General features: G+C 42.9%; 1 protein-coding gene across 1 annotated transcript in view; it reads right to left on the bottom strand.

The window, feature by feature from the left end:
- Positions 1–23,232, bottom strand: part of Polr2b (RNA polymerase II subunit B) — a 38,155-nt gene that overhangs the window by 709 nt on the left and 14,214 nt on the right. Inside the window, exons 8-24 of the mRNA XM_051170146.1 lie at positions 22,252–22,448; positions 22,020–22,139; positions 21,305–21,491; positions 19,390–19,533; positions 18,409–18,548; positions 18,200–18,311; positions 14,968–15,122; positions 13,964–14,162; positions 13,201–13,369; positions 10,085–10,181; positions 8,383–8,477; positions 7,100–7,350; positions 6,930–7,019; positions 6,605–6,712; positions 4,806–4,919; positions 4,341–4,501; positions 88–283 (exon numbers count right to left, since the gene is read on the bottom strand). Of these exons, the coding sequence (XP_051026103.1) occupies positions 88–283; positions 4,341–4,501; positions 4,806–4,919; positions 6,605–6,712; positions 6,930–7,019; positions 7,100–7,350; positions 8,383–8,477; positions 10,085–10,181; positions 13,201–13,369; positions 13,964–14,162; positions 14,968–15,122; positions 18,200–18,311; positions 18,409–18,548; positions 19,390–19,533; positions 21,305–21,491; positions 22,020–22,139; positions 22,252–22,448 (2,535 nt within the window). The remainder of the gene's footprint in view (positions 1–87; positions 284–4,340; positions 4,502–4,805; positions 4,920–6,604; positions 6,713–6,929; positions 7,020–7,099; positions 7,351–8,382; positions 8,478–10,084; positions 10,182–13,200; positions 13,370–13,963; positions 14,163–14,967; positions 15,123–18,199; positions 18,312–18,408; positions 18,549–19,389; positions 19,534–21,304; positions 21,492–22,019; positions 22,140–22,251; positions 22,449–23,232) is intronic.

Raw genomic sequence — 23,232 nt, 5'->3', positions numbered from 1 at the left:
AAACTGAAAATCCCCGCCTGGCCCACCACACTAACCCTGCCGTGACTACAGCATGAGCACATGAGACAGAACACAGAGCGCGCGCACCTGGGTTTTGTTGCGGCAGCCCCGGCATTCGTACGTGTGCGTCCTGGTGTTAGCGATTGCCATTATTCCACAAAGATTGCAAACGTGAACCTGATACGGATCCGATGCCTCAAACAACCTTTCTCTTAAAAACTGGGCTGCACCATGGGCAATCTGACAGTCTCGTTCCATCTCTCCAAAGCGCAGGCCGCCATCACTGTTGATAAAGAAACAAGAGCTTGTTTTGTACTCATTTAATTACTGTGCATATATGTGAATGCCAGTGTCGCTGCACTTGTGTGGAGGTCAGAGCACAGATACGGAAGTCAGTTCTCTCCTGGGAACTGAACTCACACAGCTGGGCACAGCAGCAAGCACCTTTACCCACTGAACCGTTTCACTAGCCCGGCGCCAATCTTTTCTTATCAACACTGCTCTGACTAATGACAAGAGTGGAGCAGCAACAGTACAGGACTAAGTTCTGATGTTTACGCCGCAGTGACCTCTCTAGCCTGCTGAGGAGGGGAAAGTCAGCCAGCCAGTTAATACACATCAGAAGGTCTCCAAAGGAAGGAGACAGGAAACTGCAGCACGCAACCTCCTCACCAAATGCAATGCAGCACAATGCAGAGACCCGCTGTACTATTATTTAACTTTCTAAAACTCAATTCTACACTTGAAAGTGAATCTAAAAGTCAATCTAAGTAAAACAGCTTCCCAGTCAGGGATCCTCAGCGACGGAGGCGCTGAAGTGACAAATGCACAGTGACAAGAGCCATAGAATGGGTGAGTGATTACACGTTTCCCAAGTCTAGTGACATGCATTCAGATGGCCACGTGAATGTAGGATGACAGCCTCCTTACTGTAACATGCGCTCTGGTGAACTCAAGCACACTGAGTAAAACCAATGAGCTCACCACAAAAATCTTTTTACATAATGCTACGTAAGGCACTTACTACACAGGAAGTTGGTAAATAGAGGAAGAGAGCATTCACCCAGCCTCCACTGTGGGAGCTGACGGCACAGCCTTAGAAGTGCCTGTCCCGCCGGCAACAGATGGACAGGTAAAAACTAGACTCACCAGTTTGTACTCTAGTTCAACAAAGACTTTACATGGTGACCAACAGCTACTAAGATCATGAAAAGGAAGGCTACCATAAAGTACTACTTCCCTAAACCTCAAACCCCAAGTCTCATAGAGCCTCCAAATGCAATTATCTATTTAGAGAAACCAAGAAGTAAGAGGCCTGGGATGCAAGCATCCACATGCATGTGTGCATGCACACACAAACACACACACACACACACACACACACACACACACAAAGAAAAGTAAAATTAACATTTAAAAGAGTCTTAAGAGACACACCACTATGGGAGGCAGGCCATCCTGGTCTAATATATCCGAGTTCTAGAAAAGCCAGGACTATATAGAAAGACTCTGTCTCAAAAAAACAAACAAACAAAAACCTAACAAAATGTAATTAGGCAAATCTGAACCCTAGATTCTTGGACATATTTAGGAGGAGTTCTGGTTAGATTTTCTTCTTTTAATGTGTATGTGTGAGTGTGTATGTAATGTGTATGAGCACCACATGTGTCAGAGGCTGGAAGAGGGAACCATATGTGGCTGCTGGAATCCAAACTGAGCGCCTTTGGCTGTATATTAAGTGCTTTTAACCACTGAGCCTTCTCTCAGCCCCAATTTGTTTTTCAGTATACTCAGAGGACAGGACTGTCAAGTTACAGTCTGTGAGTCTCAAGAACACCAAACTACTTTTATAACACAGCTTATTACTTATTTCTGTCACTGTACTGACACCTATTCTAATCATAACAAAGTAAATAACACTACTGGTGTCTTGGCACAGACTAAGGCAGAGGCACTGAGCTCTACTGAGCAGTGATAACCCCCCTGCATGAAGGACGACCAGCTTTACTTCAACAGTAACACCAGTTATGCTGATTTCAACCTTGTTATAGAACAAAGAATGAAAGGAACAACGTCAACCTTTTGCTCCAAGGAGAACAATTTTAGGGATGTACTACAAATGATTAGAAGTTTGTGCGTCGGGGGCTGGAGAGATGGCTCAGAGGTTAAGAGCACTGGCTGCTCTTCCAGAGGGCCTGAGTTCAACTCCGAGCACCCACATGTGGCTCACAACCATCCATACTGGGATCTCATGCCCTCTTCTGGCATGTAGGTGTACATGCAGATATACCACTCACATAAAATAAATAAATCTTCAAAAAATATTTTTAAAATATATTTTTAAAAGTTTGAGCCTCGCCAGGCAGTGGTGGCGCACGCCTTTAATCCCAACACTAGGGAGGCAGAGGCAGAGGCAGGTGGATCACTGTGAGTTCGAGGCCAGCCTGGTCTACAAAGCGAGTCCAGGACAGCCAAGGCTACACAGAGAAACCCTGTCTCAAAAAAAAAAGAAAGAAAAAAGTTTTGAGCCTCTAAGCAAAACTCAGAATTTTACAAAATTGTCCTCCACTTCCCACTCCCCAGCTTCCTGCACTTAAAGGCTTTTCTAAAGCCATCAGTAGTGACATAGTAACAAGTATGGGGCTTTTCCCTTTGTGTGGAATATCTGTACAATCCAGGAGTCACTGTATCCCAAATGACCAACGATGCTGCTGTAACACTGCCTGTGGCACACAATCTGGAGGAGGAGGCCGGGACTGAACCAGGACTTGCACACCTGCCACGTGCTCTACCAAGATGCACCCCCAGGAGCCAAGGATTTTAATATAATAAACATAAAAAAATTAGCGATGAGGCTTCAAAGTTTTCATCACAACTACCCTTTAATACACTAAACTTGGTTGAGCTGGAGAGATGACGCCCCAACAGTTAGGAGCACATATTGCTCTTGCAGAGGGCCTGGCTCAGTTCCCTGCATCCACCTGCAGCTCAGAACTGTAACTCCAGTGCCAGAGGAGCCAACACCTTCTTCTGGCCTCTGCTATCACCAGGCACGCACACAGCTCACATGCACACATGCACCAAAACTCCCATACTCTTTTAAAGTAATTTTTAAAAAGAAAGAAACTGTAATTTACCTGATGTGCTCTTCATGCCAGCATTCATACTATTTGGGAGGCTGGGGCAAAAATGCTTTAAGTTGGAGACCATTCTAAACTACAGGATCAATCAGTCTCTCAGACTCTGCCTGCCTGCCTGCCTACGTCTCTCTCTCTGTCTCTCTCTCTCTCTCTCTCTCCTGGCTCAAATGAAAAAAAAAAAAATTAAACAAACTAAAGCAGCTCCTCATTTAGTACAGCATCAGCTGGCTGGCGTTGTGACACCAGATCTCCCTCAAATACCTTTACTATGAAAACTGTAACCCTGGGCCAGCAGGACGACTCAGCGGGCAAAGGTGCTTGCTGCCAAGCTTGATGACCTGAGTTCAAAGCCAGGACCTATTGTGAACAGAGAGAAATAAATTCCCACATGTTGTTTTCTGACCTCCATTCTCAGACCATGGCTTACACACACCTAAATACAAGTGTAATAAAAGTGTTTTTCTTAAAGACAGTACTGAGCCTGAGTGGTGGCGCACACCTATAATCCCCAAGAGTTTAGAGGTGGAGGCAAGAAGACCGGCCACGGCTATGTAACAGAGTTTGACTTCAGCTGTGCTATTATGAGATGCTATGGAAAAAAAGCAATGGGATGAGGGGAGAGGGAGGGAAAGGCAAAACACTGCAATGAATTAATTCAGAACTAGAAGAATCCAGCTGCCTTCTAGTTCACTGAAGAAATTTGGAAAAAAAAAAAAAAGGTAAGCTGATGTCACTTATCACTAAGCTGACTTAGATATATACTGATTTTTCATTAAACATATATTAATATATAATAGGTTTGCCACTGTTTTAAATAAATGTTTTAAATTTCAGTCTAATCTCTACCATAATGAAAAGACATAACTCACAGGAAGTAAAGTCCTCTAAGGTTCCGAAGATCAAAGATTTGATGGCCACTCTTACATAGCTATATATAAAGTTTACAGAGGAAACTGTTGGACGACTGCAATTGCTGAGGCTCTGGCTCACTGGTAGAGCACTTGCCCAGAATGCTCACAGCCCTGACTTTAAAGAAGAAAGGGAAAGAAACCCTCACATCAGAGGCTAGGGTGAGGAAGGAGGAATGAGCACAGAGAAACAACACCGTGAGATGTAAATGCTCAAAGGAGGTGACAGGAACGCAGGCAGCTACCATACCACTGTCTCTAACACTCTCAAGTGGTGGCGCTGCGCCCTTACCGAGACCTGCCCTCCATGGGCTGTCTATTAAGAATCTGAATAGGTCCCCGAGCACGAGAATGAATTTTGTCATCCACCATATGCTTCAAACGTTGGTAGTAAGTGGGGCCAATAAAAATCTGTGACGTGATTTTTCGACCAGTGAATCCATTGTAGAGTACCTGAAATCAGACACAGATTTGCTGCATTTAACTAAAAATATTAAACAAGTTCAGAAACACAGATGCATGTACTCTATACTCCTATTTATATAATAAAAAAAAAAAAATCAAAACTAGCCTATAATGAAGGGGACTTTCAAGGCATAACAGCATTCTGGGTAATTTCTTTTCTCAGCATGCATGCTAGACCCACAGTGTGTTTACTCATCGTGCTGTATGCTTTCTTTTAAAGAGTAAAAGTACACCACACCAAACATGCCTGTTACATACAGGTATTCAAGTGCTTCTGTGATAGCAAATATACCTCATTGCCTCTGAGATGGTAGCCATAATCAGATAAAAGATTAGAAATCTTCTGCACGTTGACAGCATCATTAAATGGAGTGGCATCGCCAATTTCACCCTTGTTAGCAGAGACCTTTGGAATAAAATTATGTGTGTGAGAAGTTACACGCCATAAAGATATATCCCATTAAAAAAATATGGTCTATAAAAGGGAAGATTTTAAAATTAAGAATGGTTAAAGTTGTGATTATCATGAGATTCATTTTATTAATACCTACCTAAGATGCTTCTAACAAAGTAATTGTCTAAAAAAGGCTATAAAGCTCTCAAAGAGAAATCTATCCATGGGATCATGCACGAAGAAACACAGACTTCCAAACACCTCTGACGAACTCCAAGGAAATAATATCTTAATGTCTTAAAATGAAGCCATCCAAGCTGGGTGTGGTGGCACATGCCTTTAATTCCAGCACTCGGAGGCAGAGGCAGGCGGATCACTGTGAGTTTGAGGCCAGCCTGGTCTACAAAGCCAGTCCAGGACAGCCAAGGCTACGCAGAGAGACCTTGTTTCAGAAGGGAAAAAAACAAAAAAAAAAACCCCGAAGTCATCCATGAGTTAGACTACACTATTCTATTTAACAAGATAGCCCAAACCAGAAAGCTTCCCCTGAAAGATGTATACACAGCTGAAACCAAAAATTTCATATTCCTAAAGCCAGCCATGCATGAATTACCTCATCTATAGGAAAGAGCTAGTTGCTATAACCACAAATATATACAAAGGCTATAGGTCCTGTATCTTACAAATAAATTGATCTGGAGCCCAATGGCACAACTGGCTAGCACAAGACACTTGCGCAAAAATCATCTCTTGGCAATACTTTTCATTTGTGTGTGTGTACAAACGCATGTGGTGTGTGTTGGTGTATGCATATGTGTATGGAGAGGCCAGAAGAGAACATTAGGTGTGTTGGTCATCTGGGAAGAGGGCGCATCGTCTGAGGAGCTGCCTCCGTCAGACTGCTCTGGGAGGCACTATCTTGACTAATAGTTGATGAGGAAGGGCTCAGCCCACAAGAGTGGTACCACCATCAACAGCTGTCCTAGGATGTACGAAAAAACAAGCTAGGCAAGCCCCGGGAATCCTCCATGGCCCCTGCTTCAGTTCCTGCCTCGAGTCCCCTTCAAGACAGGCGAGACTAAGCTGTGCAATGAAACCCTTCCTTCCTCAAGTTGTTTTATCACAGCAACAGACAGAAACTAAGAACTCAGGTTTCTTGGTCCATCAGTCCTCATATTCCTGAGACAGGTCTCTCACTCACTGAGCTCGGAGCTGGGCTCTTGACCAACAAGCACAGTGACCACACACATCAAAGCGCTGGGGTTACAGCCCGCCCTATTATTTGTATATTTAACTTATTTACTCAGAGATCAGAGGTCAATCTGTAGGGACCAGTCCTAACCTTTCACTATGTGGTTGATTTGGGTCTAAACTCAAGTTGTCAAGTTGGTAACATCACCCTGACTTGCTGAGCCATTTACCAGGCCCTGGTATTATGACTTTTTAGATGGATAAACTCGGGTCCTCATGCTGGGACAGCAAATGTTCTTATCCACTGAGCCATCTCCCTAAGCACCACAAATTTCTTAAAAATAAAAATGGATGAAAAGGTAGAACAACCAATCTGAAGGCAGGAATGTATCATGATAACTTTTAACAAAGTTCTTGGCTCAAATATGAGAGAAAAAAACTGAATTTAAAAATTGGAAAAAAAAATTCAATTTGGAACCTACTGTTTTTGAGGACAAAAATCTTACCTTCCCTTGAAGGCATTCAATCAAGTGACCAATCGTCATCCGAGAGGGGATGGCGTGGGGGTTGATGATGATGTCAGGAGTGATGCCTTCACAAGTAAAAGGCATGTCCTACAAAGAAAAGTTTAAGAGACTTAGAGATACTGGAATCTCTTAGAGACAAAGCTAGACCTAACACACTCAAGCAAACCTTTCAATGTCCTAATTCTCTTCAACATGACGGGTTAACAAATACTAAGTTAAGAAAAAAACATGAAGTAACAGGAAATTTTAATTAATTTTTCAATATAACTCTGGGCTAGGTGTGAGGAAGATCGAAGACACCTACCTCTTGCCTGTACTGAATCCCACAGGTGCCCTTCTGACCATGCCGGCTAGCAAATTTGTCTCCAATCTGCGGAATTCTAACAGAACGCACCTGATTTCACATAAAAACGGGTTAGAAACCGAAATGTAGTACATTTCTAAAACAGTCTACATATATAAAGCTATACTCACCCTTATTTTACAGAATTTATATCCTTCCTGGTTGAGAGTTACCATGACCTGGTCCACAATGCCTGTCTCACTAGTTCTGAGGAAAGTGCTGCAGTCCCTCTTGGTGTAGCGCCTGTTGGTGCTCTCCAGCTCGTCCTCATTCTCAGGTAAGGTGACAGTTTTGCCGATGATAACATCATCTCCTGACACACGAACCCCTGGAGCTATCAAGCCATCGTCATCCAGCTTGTCGTAAATGGCATGCCTCATACCTAGGAGGAAACAAACAGGGAACGCTCTTAAATTACACTAAAGAAAAGTATTTAGATGCCACATAATCCTCCCAGCAAGCATGAGAAACACCTATAACTCTGCTCCAAATCCTTGATAAAGTCACAATAAACACCACAAATCCTGTTCATTACTGTCCTTATTCCAAACACTATAAACTCTGCACTCTGATATCATACTTTATAAAGAAAAAATGAAATCCACCACACCTGGGCACGGAGACACACGCCCTTAACCCCAGCACTCAGGAGGCAGAGGCTCTCTGAGAGTGAGGCCACCAAAGGCTACATAGCAAAGACCTGGTCTCAAAGTGCGGCTGTGGTGGGAGGGAGTCTGGAGAGCTGGCTCAGCAGTTACGTCACTAGCTGCTCTTCCAGAGGACCACGGCTCAATTGCCAGGACTCACACGGCAGCTCGTCACTGGCTGCAACTCCAGGCAGATGCTCTCCTATGACTTCCATGGAGTAATTGACAAGAAGAAACAATAACTTCTAGGTAGCTTTTCATCATTTAAAAAATGTTTAGCAATATTTTAGCTAATAACTTTTTAAAGATTTAGTATATATATATAGTGCTCTGCCTGCATGTACACCTGCATGCCAGAAGAGGACATCAGATCACATAAACGGTTGCTGAGACTTGAACTCAGGACCTCTGGAAGAGCAGTCAGTGCTCTTAATCTCTGAACCATGAGCCATAGCTAATAAATTTTACAGCTTTCACCACAGTTTAGGGAAGGCACTGAAGAACAGGAGCCAACGGCACAGTAAGAAAGCACCTGGAGATGTGGCCCATGAGACCACACGGCCTCTCTTCCTTTCCTGAATATCTTCCTCACAGACTGACAGGACAAAAGATCTGAATTGAGAGTACGCCCTTCAGTGTGAGCACTAAGAGAACCGCAGGATGCACACTCCACAGTGCAGCGGAGGAAAGGCAGCACAGCGCACCACTGCACAGGCCAGCACAGCGAGCTGCCTGTGCACCCCACAGTTGATGACGCTGTCTCTTACCCTGGCATGTCTCACGTGTAGGCTTCTCAAACACTTCTTCTTGATCAAATCCTTTTTTAGACTCCTGTTCTTTGTATGATCGGTAGAACACAGACCTAAAAGCAGAGGTCCAGAGGTCATTTCTGTTGTCTTTTAGTAAGAGGGCTTAACTGGTATTTGGGGAAAGTCTGAAGCACAAAACAAAGACGAGAAGCACCATGCACTAGGACCCGAGTTCCACTCTAGCGGGCCTCACACAGCAGCGGACGCACAAGCGTGCCCCTGGCATCGTGGGCGAGAGCAGGAGGAACCAGGTCACTAAGTTCCTACTGACAGAGTCCCCTCATAAGAGCCTGAGCAACGCACCCTCGGCCTGCTCGGGTACCTCCACTGAGGAGTTTTCATATGAAGTTGTAACGTCCATGCTACACAGTCCTAGTTCTACTCTATAAATTCCACAGGCAGAAAATTTTCTCTTCTAAATCCCTGTGTTTTAAAAAACCTTCTTATGTTACTTTTTAAAATTAACCTTTTTATCAGTAAAAAAGAGAAAAACAGGAAGCCAAATGGGTTGATGCACATTCGTAAGACGACAGAGGCAGAAGAACTGCCACGAATTCAAGGCCAGCCTGGACTACACGGTGAATTCAAGGCCAGCCTGGACTACACGGTGAATTCAAGGCCAGCCTGGACTACACGGTGAATTCAAGGCCAGCCTGGACTACACGGTGAATTCAAGGCCAGCCTGGACTACACGGTGAATTCAAGGCCAGCCTGGACTACACGGTGAATTCAAGGCCAGCCTGGACTACATGGTGAATTCAAGGCCAGCCTGGACTACATGGTGAATTCAAGGCCAGCCTGGACTACATGGTGAATTCAAGGCCAGCCTGGACTACACGGTGAATTCAAGGCCAGCCTGGACTACACGGTGAATTCAAGGCCAGCCTGGACTACATGGTGAATTCAAGGCCAGCCTGGACTACACGGTGAATTCAAGGCCAGCCTGGACTACACGGTGAATTCAAGGCCAGCCTGGACTACACGGTGAATTCAAGGCCAGCCTGGACTACATGGTGAGACTCTTGTCTCAAAAAACAAACAAGAATATATAGAAAACACACCATAATTTTGCCAGTACTTATTTTGGAGTCCTAAGATTTTTTTTTTTTTTTGGTTTTTCGAGACAGGGTTTCTCTGTAGCCTTGGCTGTCCTGGACTCACTTTGTAGACCAGGCTGGCCTCGAACTCACAGCGACCCGCCTGCCTCTGCCTCCTGGGTGCTGGGATTAAAGGCGTCCACCACCACGCCCGGCTTCTAAGATTTCTTTTTATTTCTTTCTGTTTCTGAATTATCTAAATGCAAACATATGTGTGTGTGTGTGTGTGTGTGTGTGTGTGTGTGTGTGTGTGTGTGTGTGTATTTTTTTTTAACAACAGAAAACATTTAAACTATCACATATGAAAACCTAGAGACACAAGAATAATTGTCTGTAGTTGTGTGACCATCAACCAGATCTGCTTCTGGATTCGGGCAGTCAAACATTTAAAAAATGTTTTCAAAACTGGGCAGTGGTAGCACATGCCTTTAATCCCAGCACTTAGGAGGCGGAATTCTGAGTTCAAGGCCAGCCTGGTCTACAGAGTAAGTTCCAGGACAGCCACACAAAGAAAACCTGTCTCGAAAAACAAGAACAAAAAAAACCTGTTACCAAAAGCTGACCTGAAAAAGCCTCGATCCACAGCTGACCGATTCATGATAACGGAGTCTTCTTGATTATAGCCCGTGTATGATGCGATGGCCACAATTGAGTTGATTCCTGCAGTACATTGAATAACACATTAAAGGACCATCTGGGAAGCAAGGAAACCCATCCTTTCTTTAAAACGCATTTTCTTCAATCATATTTGTCACAAATGGTTGGATGTTTGTATCATGGAAATTGTTGCTGTCTGTTCCTCCCTGAACCTGTGTGTGAGGCAACTGCTCTGCTAGCTAAAACCCGGAAACTGTCCCTCCTAGTGAGGCCTAGTTCTACAGGCAAGTCAGTTTGTAATTACAGAGTGCTTCCCTGCTCAAGTCTCTGGATCTCCATGGCAACTCTGTGCCTTAACAAAGGTAAGTATGCATGACCCCAGGGCAAATAAGCATCAAACGCAGGCCTGAGACCCTTACCTCCTAATTTATAAATATGAAGCTGGGACTGCCCTGCTGCCCTCTCCTCACGCCACCACAAAGTGATGCTAACATTTCTTTTTCCTTTTTTTTTTTTTTTCCTCCTAGATAGAGTTTCTCTGTGTAACCTTGGCTGTCCTGGACTCTATAGACCAGGCTGGCCTTGAACTCAGAGATCTGCCTCCCTCTGCCTCTGCCTCCCTGAGTGCTGGAATTACAGGCATGTGCCACCACTCCCAGCTGACAAAGACCAGGTGTGGTGACAAATGCCTATCATCTGACACTGAGGGAAGGGCTGAGGCAGGAGAATTATTTGAGCTCAAGAATTTGAAAACAACCTAGGCAACCTAAGACCATCCCATCTCTACAGAGTATAGGGAAGGAGAAGACAGGGGGAGAATGGAGGAAACAAGGAAAAAGAGAGAGAGAGCGAGAGAGAGAGAGAGAGAGAGAGAGAGAGAGAGAGAGAGAGAGAGAGAGAAAACAAACCAGCAAGCAACGTGTTCAAAGGATAAAGGCACTTTCTTGCTGTGCAAGCCTGGCTAACTGAGTCTGATCCCAGAACCTACATAAAAGAATAATTGACCCCACAAAACTGCCCTACAATCTATATGCATGGCATGGCACCCACACATAATAATAATACATAAAAGAGATTGACTTATTGTAAGGATTAAGTCAGGAATTAAGAAGCCCATAGTTGTATTCCCAGCATTCAGGAGGCATATGTAGGAAAATCAGCCTATGCTACATAGTGAGCCAGCTTCACACACACACACACACACACACACACACACGCACGCACGCACACACACACAAATTGGTAACACAGTATAACATAGTAACTAAATTATTAGGAATTGTTAAAAACAAAGGAAGACAGATGATACAAAGACCTCCCAAGCCCATGAATCAAAATTAATACTGACACAAACTCTGGTGCCCCATATTTGTCCACTTCTCCTTGGTGGGGAGGCCTGGTGGCACTCAGAGAAAGGATAGCAGGCTATCAAGATGAAACTTGATAGCCTATGACCATATAGCGGAGGAGGAGGTCCCCCTTGGTCACAGATATAGAGGAGGGGAAAAGGGTGAAAGTGGGAAGGAGGGAGGAACAGGAGGATACAAGGAATGAGATGTAATCTCAATAAATTAATTAAATTAAAAAAAAAAAAACAAGCTTTAAAAAAAAAGAATTACTATTGTGGAAACGGCATCCTGCCATGGGCCAACTACACATTCAATGCCTTACCAACAAAATTCCCAGCCATTCTTCACAGATACAGAGAAAGCAACCTTATTCATTTGAAAGCAGAGACACTAGACAGCCAAAGCAATCCTGAGCATAAATAGTACTAGCTGGCCAGGCATGGTGTTGAACACCTTTAATCCCAGCACTCGGGAGGCAGAGGCAGGCAGATCTCTGAGTTCAAGGCCAGCCTGGTCTACAAAGTGAGTCCAGGACAGCCAAGGCTACACAGAGAAACCCTGTCTCAAAAAAAAACAAACAAAAAAAAGTGTTCAACATCATCAGCCATCAGGGAAACAGAGATTAGACCTGCTTTGAGACTCCCTCCCACCCCTGTCAAATAGGCTATTCAAAAGAAACACTCAATAGAATGCTGACAAGGATGTGGGAAAGAGAAACCCCTACTCACCTTTATAAGGAGTGCAAACTGCTGCAACCACTATGAAAATTAGTGAGTTTTTTCAAAAAGCTCAAACTGTAATATCATATTTTAATAACCTATGGAGTCCAATTTCTACTGCTCATATATATACTCAGGGTGTGAGGTCATCCACTGAAGCGGAATAGAACTACCAATAGCCACACCCTTTAAAAAACGGATTCCCCCTCTCTAGGGAGCCATCAGCTCCAAACCTTCCCTTTTAAAATAACACTCACACTGCTCAGGCTCTCTCCACACCACGAGAACAAGCGCTAGCCACACACAGTGACACTCCAGCCACACTACACTGCCATGACTACTACCTAGCCCTCCATCTCGTGGGTTCACCAAGCAAGGCCTTGCTCAAACTCACATTCAAATACCCCGTTTACCAGGATCATTCCTTCATAGAAGCAGCCAACATCCCAACAGGAATCATTAATTTTGACACTGTACTTCTTCTTTTTTCTTTTGGTTTTTCGAGATAGAGTTTCTCTGTGTAGCCTTGGCTGTCCTAACTCACTCTGTAAATCAGGCTGCCTCCTGAGTGCTGGGATTAAAGGTGTGTGCCACCACAGCCGGCCCCCTTGATACTGTATTTCTTTCTTTTTTAAAGATTTATTTTTATTTATTTATTTATTTAAACAGTATTCTGCCCAAGTGCCAGAAGAGGGCACCAGATCTCATTATAGATGGCTGTGAGCCACCATGTGGGTGCTGGGAATTGAACTCAGGACCTTTGGAAGAACAGCCAGCGCTCTTAACCTCTGAGCCATCTCTCCAGTGCCAATTGATACTATATTTCAAAAGGACTTTGTGCCCCAACAAAACTTTTTCCACATACCCACCATTTTATTCATTCATGTTTCCCGAATTCTAAAGTCTGTAAGAGCAGTCACTGTACTGCACACATTGTCCAGTCTTCCCAGGCACTTCCTATTACAGTGTCGTAAGCATTGCAAAATCTTAAAAAACAGAGCAAAGGGGACACACCTGCTGGCAGCTCTCTAAACCGTAAATATTCCATAGACCTTGTCGTCACAAGTGGTTTCTGAGGGTAATACAGAACATGGGCCAAGGTGTCCATCCGCACGTGGAAGTTGGTGATATAAACTCCCATAGCCTGCTTGCCCATAGCAGACTGGTACGTGTTTCTAGGGGACTAACGGTAAAAACAAAAAATAAAGACAATAAGTATTTAACAACAAAGCAGAAATAAATTGGTTAAAAAGTTTCTGACTCTTCTTCTCAAAGACAGGTGATAACCACTGTGGCTCTCAACTAAAAACAAGAACAGATAAACTGTGGCAGTTTAATGGGAAATGCCCCACAGTCTTGGGCATCTGAACTCTTGGTTCCCAGTTGACGGTGCTGTTCCGGGAGGGTTAGGAGGTGTAGCCTTGCTGGCAGTACATCATTGGGGACCGGCTCTGAGCCTTCATAGCCACATGCTATCCCCACTTTGCTCTCTGCTTCATGCTTCTGGATAAGGATGTGAGCTCTCGGCTTTCTGTCCCCGGGCTCTGCTCCTCCCTCACGGACTATTATCTCCTCTGGAAGCAGAACCCAAAATAAACTCCATCCTTAAGTTGCCTTTGGTCATGGTATTTTATCACAGAAATGGAAAAGTAACCAATACACACGGCAAAGTGCTGATTCTGTAGGCGCTAGACCCCTCTGGCAGGATTTCATACTAATTCCTAATACTTATTACTTCCCGGGTTCTCTGAAAATCAGAAGGCAGAACACGACCAACCTGGTTATGATCAGGAAAAGGGATAATAGATGCGCAGACGCCAAGAATCATTGATGGGTGGATCTCACAGTGGGTGTACGTGGAGCAATACGCCACTTCTTTCTCCTGCAAGTCATCGGGAGTCATTGCGAGCATCACCGTCTCTTCTTCCAGCGTGTCGATGTATTCTACTACCCCACTAGCCACCAGATCCTGCCAACTAAAAAATTCACTCCATTTCATGAAATACTTTAATACAAAGCCTACTGCTCAAAAACTACCCCTATTTGTGTTTCTACTAATACAAAAGAAATTCAAACAGAGACATATGATTGCTACTGTGAAAAGGCCTACATTATAAAGCACTTGCAATTTACTTTGTTTTAAAGATCTACGCTTGTGGAGTAGTAAAATGCAGAGTGAGGTCTGGTAGAATATATACCCACTCCTTACTCATACTTACTAGTGAAAGGGCATCATGATAAAAATGGCAAAATAGGCTAGTACGAGTTGAGAGCCTTCACTTTTTTACAATGCTTATTATTTTATAACAGATCTATGATATTATTAAAAGTAAAATTTTAAAGCAAGTTCATCTTTATTTATTATATTTCTTATTTATACAGACTCCGCTGAGGCAAGAGCATCATAAGTTCAAGGTCAGGCCTGGGCTTCATTGTGTGTTACAGGTCATTCTAGCCTATATAGCAAGAATGTTCCCAAAACATATATTGCTCACACTGTCTGTACTATGCCCTGCATTACACAGGCTATTTCTAATTAAATTGCTCATCAGTCATATCAAAAGACTTTCACAGTTCAGCACAAATCCATCATGTCCACTGTACAATAACAAAAACTAAGAAAAATAAATACAGCTGCTGATGAAAAAGCTTCTCCCATGGCACCAATAATATTGTGACCTGAGTAGTGACACTGGCTTACAGCCTGTGATAACACTAAATTACATACTACCCATCTCAATTCTGTGAACACTCGCATTTCTTTCTCACCCACGGTCTCACCTGTAGTTGTTATATTCTCTCTCTTTCAACTGGTCAATGTGTCTCTTCTTCAAAAGAAGCTTTTGTTTTTCCACAATCAGAAGCGGTCTGCAAATACGGCCTGCGTCTGTATAGATCCGAATCTCCCGCTCCCGAATATCTCTGATCATAGAAACCTAGATATAAAGTCAGAACAATCTCATGAACTCTTCTCTCTCTCTCTCTTTTTTTTTTTTTTTTTTTTTTTTTTTTGTCTGATGACAACTCAGCAAAAAACAACAACAACAAAAATTAAAAACAAGTAGCTGGGAATAGTGGATCCACCTATAACACCATCACTCAGGAAGCTAACTGGAGAGGATCAGTTGATTCTAGAACTTTTACCAGCATGGGCAAATGAGTAAGATTACACTAAGCTGGGCATAGTGGCACACACCTTTAATGCCAGAGAGGCAGAGGCAGGTGGATGGCTGTGAGTTTGAGGCAAGTCCAGGACACAAGGAAACCCTGTCTCCAAAAAAAACACAAACAAAAACTAAAAACAAAACAAAACAAAGCACTAAGAGTTGGAGAGGTTGCTCAGCTGTTAGTATCACTCGCTGCTTTGCTGCTATTATAGACAACCCAAGTTCAGCTCCCAGCACCACATGGTAACTGACAACCATCTGTCACTCCAGGTCAAGAGGATCCTGCACCCACATCTGGCCTCCACAGGCACCAGATACACATGTGGAGCACATACATACATATAGACAGACAGACATTCATACATGTAAAATACAAGGGCTGAGGACACACACAGTTAGTTCAGCAGCAGTGAAGAGCTTGCCTTAGCATACGAGGCTCTAGGTTTGCTCTTCAAAACTACACATGCAAAAAAAATTAAAATAAAATAAATTTAATAATAGAAACAAAATAAATAAAACTATCAAATTTTAAGTGAACCAAGTATCGAACAAAATAGATACACCGGGAAGTAGTGGAGCACACCTTTAATCTCAGCACTCAGAAGGCAGGAGCAGGCAGATCTCTGAGTTCAAGGCCAGCCTGGTCTACAAAGCAAGGCTACACAGAGAAAGAAACCCTGGCTCGAAAAACCAAAATAAATAAATTTTCCTTGATTTTTCAAGTCAGGGTTTCTCTGTGTCCCCCTGACTGTCTTGGACTCATTCTGTAGACCAGGATAGTTTCAAACTCCAAAGACCCCCCCCCCCCCCGCCGCCTCTGCCTCCCCAGTGCTAAGCTAACCTTCTTAATTAATAACATCTGGAGGCAAGAGCACATAAGTCGGTAAGAAATGACAAAAACACTTTTTCAGCACCAAAACACACGTATATAAAATATTTGTTTTGGATTTGTTTACTTGCTGTTTTTGGCATTGTCCCTGTAGGGGTGGAGAATGAGCCTGGCTATGCCAGCACGTGCTCTACCACTGAGCTACAGCCCAACCCTTATTTTAGTACCTTACTAATTAATCACAGGTGTCTCAGCCTGCCATCTTCCAGTAACTAGCCCTATGTTGCTCTTTATTTTAACCAAGGTCTCTCTAAGTAGCTCTGTCTAGGAACACTTTGTGTAGAGCAGCTGGCCTTAAATACACACAGGTGTGTCCCCTGACTCCAGAACGCTGGGACTGAAGACATGCACACCATGTCTGGCTAGTGCTGCCTTGCCCATCTCTCCCCTTTATTCCAAAGCCTGACTTCCTCACCCAGCAAACAAATGGCTTAAAGTCCACCTAGAGTACCTACCAGCTACAGGTCATTACTTGAAATATGACCATACTACAAGGATAAATTCAGAGTCAAAAAATCTAATATTTTCTAAAACGCAAAATATTGCACTAATACTTTTAAATCTATAATGTTTTAAGGGTAACATTTTGGATGTATCAGTTAAATACAGTGTTAAAAGTTATTTTGTTTGTTTCTGCTTTACTTTTTTAGTGTGACTACTGAAAAATTTTAACTGTGTATGTGGCTCACACTGTATTTCTACTGAATGGCCCTGGTCCACAAAACACATTCCTAGAAATATAATAAGTATTTTGGAAAAATAAGCACTACAGAATCTATGGCTACTTAATAGCACTACAATTTGAAGTGCTTCTATGTAAAGAAGTCAAAAAGGAAACTCACTGGGCAGTGGTGGTACACACCTTTAATCCCAGCACTCAGGGAGGCAGAGGCAAGCAGATCTCTGTGAGTTCAAGGCCAGCCTGGTCTACGGAGTGAGCTCAAAGACTACACAGAGAAATCCTATCTCAAAAGACAAAAAATAAAAAACAAAACAAAAACAAAAAGGAAATTTAATTTTCAGTGAGTCACCTAATTCTACTATATAATCTTAGAAGTCAATGACTAGAATAAACTAATTGTCCAAAAATTGGAAAATTAAAAACTGAGTCATACTTCCCATAAAATCATTTCTAAAAAAGGGAAATCATAGGAGGCAGAGTCAGATGGATCTCTGTGAGTTCGAGGCCAGCCTGGTCTATAACTACAAAGTGAGTCCAGGACAGCCAGGGAGGGCTGTTACACAAAGAAACCCTGTCTTGAAAAACTAAAAAAAAAAGAAAGAAAAGGAAAACAAGGTCAGAGTGTGCAAAGGTCCTTACTCCTTGGTGACCTGGGTTCAATCCCAGAAACCAACTTGACAGAAAGAGAAAACTGACTCCCCACAGCTATCCTCAGACCTCCATATGTAAGTCACAATACATACCCATTATGTGCACAGCATACACACAAAGTAAATAGATAGGTAGACAGACAGACAGACGGAGCTTTTGAGGGAGGGGGGACAGGGTTTCTCTGTGTAGCCCTGGCTGTCCTGGACTCGCTTTGTAGACCAGGCTGGCCTCGAACTCACAGTGATCCACCTGCCTCTGCCACCCAAATACTAGGATTAAAGGCATGTGCCAACACGCCCAGCTACATAAGGAGCTTTTAAAAAGTGTTTAAAAGATATATAAAAGGCAGGTAATTCTTAAAATCGCCTAAAGTATCAGACTCTTGACAACAGACTTGACAATTCAGAGAAGTCCAGTTCACAGGGAGATACCAACACAAAGACAGTTTTCACTAGTCTTATGCTTTCTCTACAGATCTCACGGGACACACCATTGAGCTGGTTACAGATTCTCACTTCAAACTGGAGACGCAGCTCGGTGGAGGAGCATCTGCCTAATATGAACATGCCATGGATTCAACTGTCACCACTGTAAAAAAGGAGAAAAGAGAGGGAAACTTCTTACCTCCGACACGATGATGTCCATCTGGCGCCGCAGCTTCCTCAGCGTGTTCATCAGCTGTTCTGGATCTTTGTGGATCCCAACCCAGCAGCCATTAACAAAAATCTTGGTTGCACTATATGAAAAACCAAAAGCATTGTAGACTTAGGGGACTTATACTAACCACAACTTGAAAATTGGTAACAGTTTAAAGAGAACTCATCTGCACACACTCAGCAATGGCTGCAGGAGAAATCTCTTCTAAATTTTCCATGCTCCACTCTTCTAAAAACTCCAAAATTGGCGAAGGTTGAGATCCAACTGAAATATAAGCCATCAGGGCTAAATTCTTCACAAGTCCTACAGCATGGCCCTAAGGAATAAGCCACGCATTTATTAACATCTGTATTATGTTCCTATAAAAACTGTTTTTTACATTTTATTTTCAATTTGACTTCAAGGTATACATATAACTTTCTAAAAAAAAGACTACTAAAAAAAAAAACCCTTGATTTTGAAAGTATGATGAATAATTAACTAAAACATTTCTTGGGATAATTGTGACCTATATATTAGCAGACTTTTTTTTAAAGTTTCTTAGAAACCGGGTGGTTGCATACACCTTTAATCCCAGCACTCAGGAGGCAGAGGTAGGCGGATCTCTGTGTTCGAGGCCAACCTGGTCTTCCAGGACAGCCAAGGCTACACAGAAAATCTGTCTCAAAAAAAAAAAAAAAGTTTCTAAGCATATATCAATTACAATTACACATTTCAATGACATTTTCATATATATTTCATTATAACATTTTCATACAAGTAAAATACCTATTTCTTTTTTTAAGTATTTTTTTTTAGTTTGGAGGAGGTACACATGTACAAGGTTCACAGCAGCCAGAGGTGAACTCCAGATGGCCTGTTCATAACCTCTGACCCATCTCCCCAGCCACTACATAATGAATTTTGGTCATATTCAATCCCTCTCTCCACTCCTGCCTCCCCCCCACACACACTACTATTACTCCTTTTCTTCTTTCCAGCTCTGAAGCTACTTGCCTTTTTGTTCTGAGTGAGTTCTGTCAGGGCTGCTTATAGAACAATGACCCATGTGCGCTTTACCTACAGCTACACTACTGAAGAAGATGTCTCTCTTGCCTCCATCCACTGACATCTTCATTAGCAAACTTTAAGCTGAGCATTAACCTACAATGCATTACCTCTGGAGTCTCAGCAGGACACACCATTCCCCACAGTGTATTATGCAACTGTCTTGGCTTTGCTAGCTTGCCATCTCTACCAATCGGTGAATTTAAACGACGCAGGTGAGAAAGAGTAGATGCAAAAGTCAGGCGGTTTAATACCTAGAAAAGGAAGGAACAAATCTTTAAAATCTGAGTAAGCTCCATAATTCCGTTATCACAGTTAAGTGAAGTTACATTTTTTACAAGCCACTGAGTTATCTTTGTCCGTAATCTTTTTACCTAGTAAGCTATCTCCCTGGTCCCAATTTACTTTGTCAATTATTTTATTCCTTGTTGTCTTTTAGCCCTAGAATGGCAGTTGGCTTATGTTAGCTACTACTAATAGGTATTAAAGTATATGATATTAACTCACACCTTTCTGACACCACTCCGTCAGTACTAACCCCAGCACTTTCTCCAGGCTGAGTCTAACAGACGCTAATACCAATTGCAAGTATTTCTGAGACATTAAGCACAATACTACTTACACAAAGTCTTATAAAATCTACATGTGGGGCTGCAGCTTCTTTGTGAGCTGCTGTTTCTGCCCTCCTCTCTCTCACTCGAACTATTTCTAAATTGTGCTTCAACACTGAACTCAGCTGTCACCTACTAAAAATAGTTGGTTCACCTATTAGGCTCAATGAATGTCTTTTGTCAGCATTCCCAGACAACTTATCATAATTCTCAGAGCCTTTTTGTTTGGTTGGTTTTGGTTTTTCAAGACAGGGTTTCTCTGTGTAGCCTTGGCTATCCTGGACTCGCTTTGTAGACCAGGCTGGCCTCGAACTCACAGAGATCCTCCTGCCTCTGACTCCTGAGTGCTGGGATTAAAGATATGTGCTGCCACTACCAGGCCGTCCCAGGATTTCTTAAATCATCTATGTTTCTAGGAATCAGGAACTTAAATTTGGAATCTCACTGCCAAATCAATCAGGTAATGCTGATATTGGCTAGTTTTTTAAAAAAATATGAAAGTATATAAACTAGGATAGTTGTACACACCTGTAAGTCCAACACTTGGGAGTAGAAACAGAAGAACTGTCTAAGTTCAAGGCCAGGCCAGCCTAGTAGGGAGACTTTATCTCAAAAAAGATTAGCTTAGTCTTGAAAGTTAATGCCTAGTCACTACTTACAACGCCTTTCTAGTGGGCCAGTGGCTGAAAGGCAAGCACCTTCCACACACAAATAAAGATAACAGATCTCACACCTTGTCATCTGACCTCCACACAAGTGTCATGGTGCCTGCATCCCCCACACTATTTAAAATATAATTAAAAGTTGGGCGTGGTGGCACACATCTTTAATCCCAGCACTCGGGAGGCAGAGGCAGGATGATGGCTGTGAGCTTGAGGCCAGCCTGGTCTACAAAGCGAGTCCAGGACAGCCAAGGCTACTGAGAAACCCTGTTTCAAAACAGCAAAACAAAACAACAATGTGTGTGTGTGTGTGTGTGTGTGTGTGTGTGTGTGTGTGTGTACACACATATAAAAAGATGAATTTTAGCTAGGTAGTGGTGGTGCATGCCTTTAATCCCAGCCCTTGGGAAGCAGAGGCAGGTGGGTCGCTGAGTTCGAGGCCAGCCTGGTCTACAAAGCTAGTTCAGGACAGTCAAGGCTACATAGAGAAACCCTGTCTCGAAAAAAACAACAACAACAGCAACAAAGATGAACTTTAAAGCTTTCAACAGGTGATGTACTTCATGTGGTAGAGAGCTTGCCAACACGCATCTGCCTCTGGGTTCAATCTCCAGTATCTCATAAAGGGGCACAGTAAAACATGCTGATAAAGAACCCTAGCACTTGGAAGGGAGAAATGTTAGACACTCAAATTCACCTTTAACCTTGTATGGCAAGTTCCCTATGAACGCACAGCACAGTGGCCATCTCACCTGAGACACCCCAGCTCTGGCTTGATGAGCTTTCTTCTGGTCACCCCAGTTCCCAGTGGCTAGAGAGTATTTTAGGCCATCGGAAATGATCCTTGTTTTAATTGCTAGCTCCAAGTTAAAGTCCTTTCCACGATCAATAAACTTCTGTGCATAGATTCGTACTTCTTTCAGCAAATTCTTAAACATGCTGTCAAATAAGATGGTGTTATTGTAAAGATGGAAAACTCTACAAAAACATGCATTTTCAAGAAAGACAATACCCGCCAAGAAAGGCCATGGCAGTGTAAGCTACTATGACTCTTTTTAGGTCTATATATCCTGCATACACATATAGTAGACAGAACAATTAAGATAATGTGCTTACAGGAAAAAATCTTTAGTGAGGCAATGACTAAAAAAGGATATGATAAACTAACCTAGGGACTGAGGAAATGGGTCAGTCACTGAAGTCCTGCTACGAAAGCATGAGGACGTGAGCGTGAATGCATGTGTACACTGACCATCGTGTGCACGCTGACCGCCATGTGCACGCTGACCACCGTGTGCACGCTGACAGCCGTGTGCACGCTGACCGCCGTGTGCACGCTGACGACCACCGTGTGCACGCTGACCACCGAGTGTACACTGACCATGGGGGACACCCTGGGCACTAAGGAAGACCCATCTATAAAGGAAGTAGTGAGTCCTCCCTACAACTCAGTATGCAATTCCTTACCCTCTAAATAAGAACGCAAGCAGAGGCCCAGCGAGATCCAATCTTTTGTTTCCATAGTGATCTCTGTCGTCTAGTTCTCTTCTACCCAAAGCTGCTAGAAGTAACCTATGAACCATATACCTAGAAAAGAAATAATCAAAACACAACTTGTAACATTCTTAGCTTTAAAGAAAAAACTTTACCTCAATAGTAACATTTAGCAAAGACCGTCAGACAGTAAAATTTAACTTACCCTAAGAAATAGGCCTTTTTGGTCTCACAGAAATCACTGACACCAACATGAGGGAGCATTTCTTTCTGTAAGACTTCTTTTGCATACTTAATTCTTTTCTCCTTAGTAACACCAGGCTTTGCCCCTCTTGAACCGATGAAGTTTAAGGCAACATTCTGCTCTTGGATGACAAACGCCTCATCAAGAGAGGGCTTAACCTAGCAAACAGTCTACAGTAAGTTTTTTCAGAGTTATATTTTTACCTAAACTAATTTTATTAACATGGAAAGTAAATCTGACCTATTTTTAGAAAATCAAGGAATCTCAACATCCCCCAACATGGAAGGCTCCTCGGAGATGGAGAGATCTGTTAAATCCACCCAGTATGAGTGATTTCACTTTCTCGAAAAATACAAGTAATTCCTCTATTTTTAAAGTAGTATATATTTTATGTTTTAACGACTGGTGCTTTAAAACAAAAGCCAAAAGCTGGGCGTGGTGGTGCACACCTTTAATCCCAGCACTCGGGAGGCAGAGGCAGGCAGAGCTCTGTAAATTCAAGGCCAGCCTGGTCTACAAAGCGAGTCCGGGATGGCCAAGGCTAACACAGAGAGACCCTGTCTCGGAAAAACAAAACAAAACAAAACAAAATGCCAAAAATAAGACATTTCTTTTGGGTATCTCAAATACATTTAGAGAAGTTTCATGATGCAACTAAAATTTACTGGGCTACAGATGTTTTTCTTTTCAGTGTTTGTAGAAAGAAACACTTAACCTATCAGTGAAATCACTCGCTACCCTGAAAAGCAGACTGTTTTACAACTGCAATGATAGAGACCCACGTTCCATTCCTGCCGTCATCTACGGCCTCTGAGCAATCAGGTCAATAGTTTCCCCATCTAGGAAAGGGTTAGGGAAAATAACTCTTCCTCAGGCTCTAACTCAGTGTCTGAGAGCTTGCCTACCACATGTGGACTGAGGTTTAACCCCCAGCACCCAACC

This window comes from Acomys russatus, chromosome 28 (assembly GCF_903995435.1).
Source record: "Acomys russatus chromosome 28, mAcoRus1.1, whole genome shotgun sequence".
Classification (NCBI taxonomy): Eukaryota; Metazoa; Chordata; class Mammalia; order Rodentia; family Muridae; genus Acomys; species Acomys russatus.
Note: the sequence above shows the minus strand (reverse complement) of the source record. Positions and strands in the feature narration are given on the sequence as shown.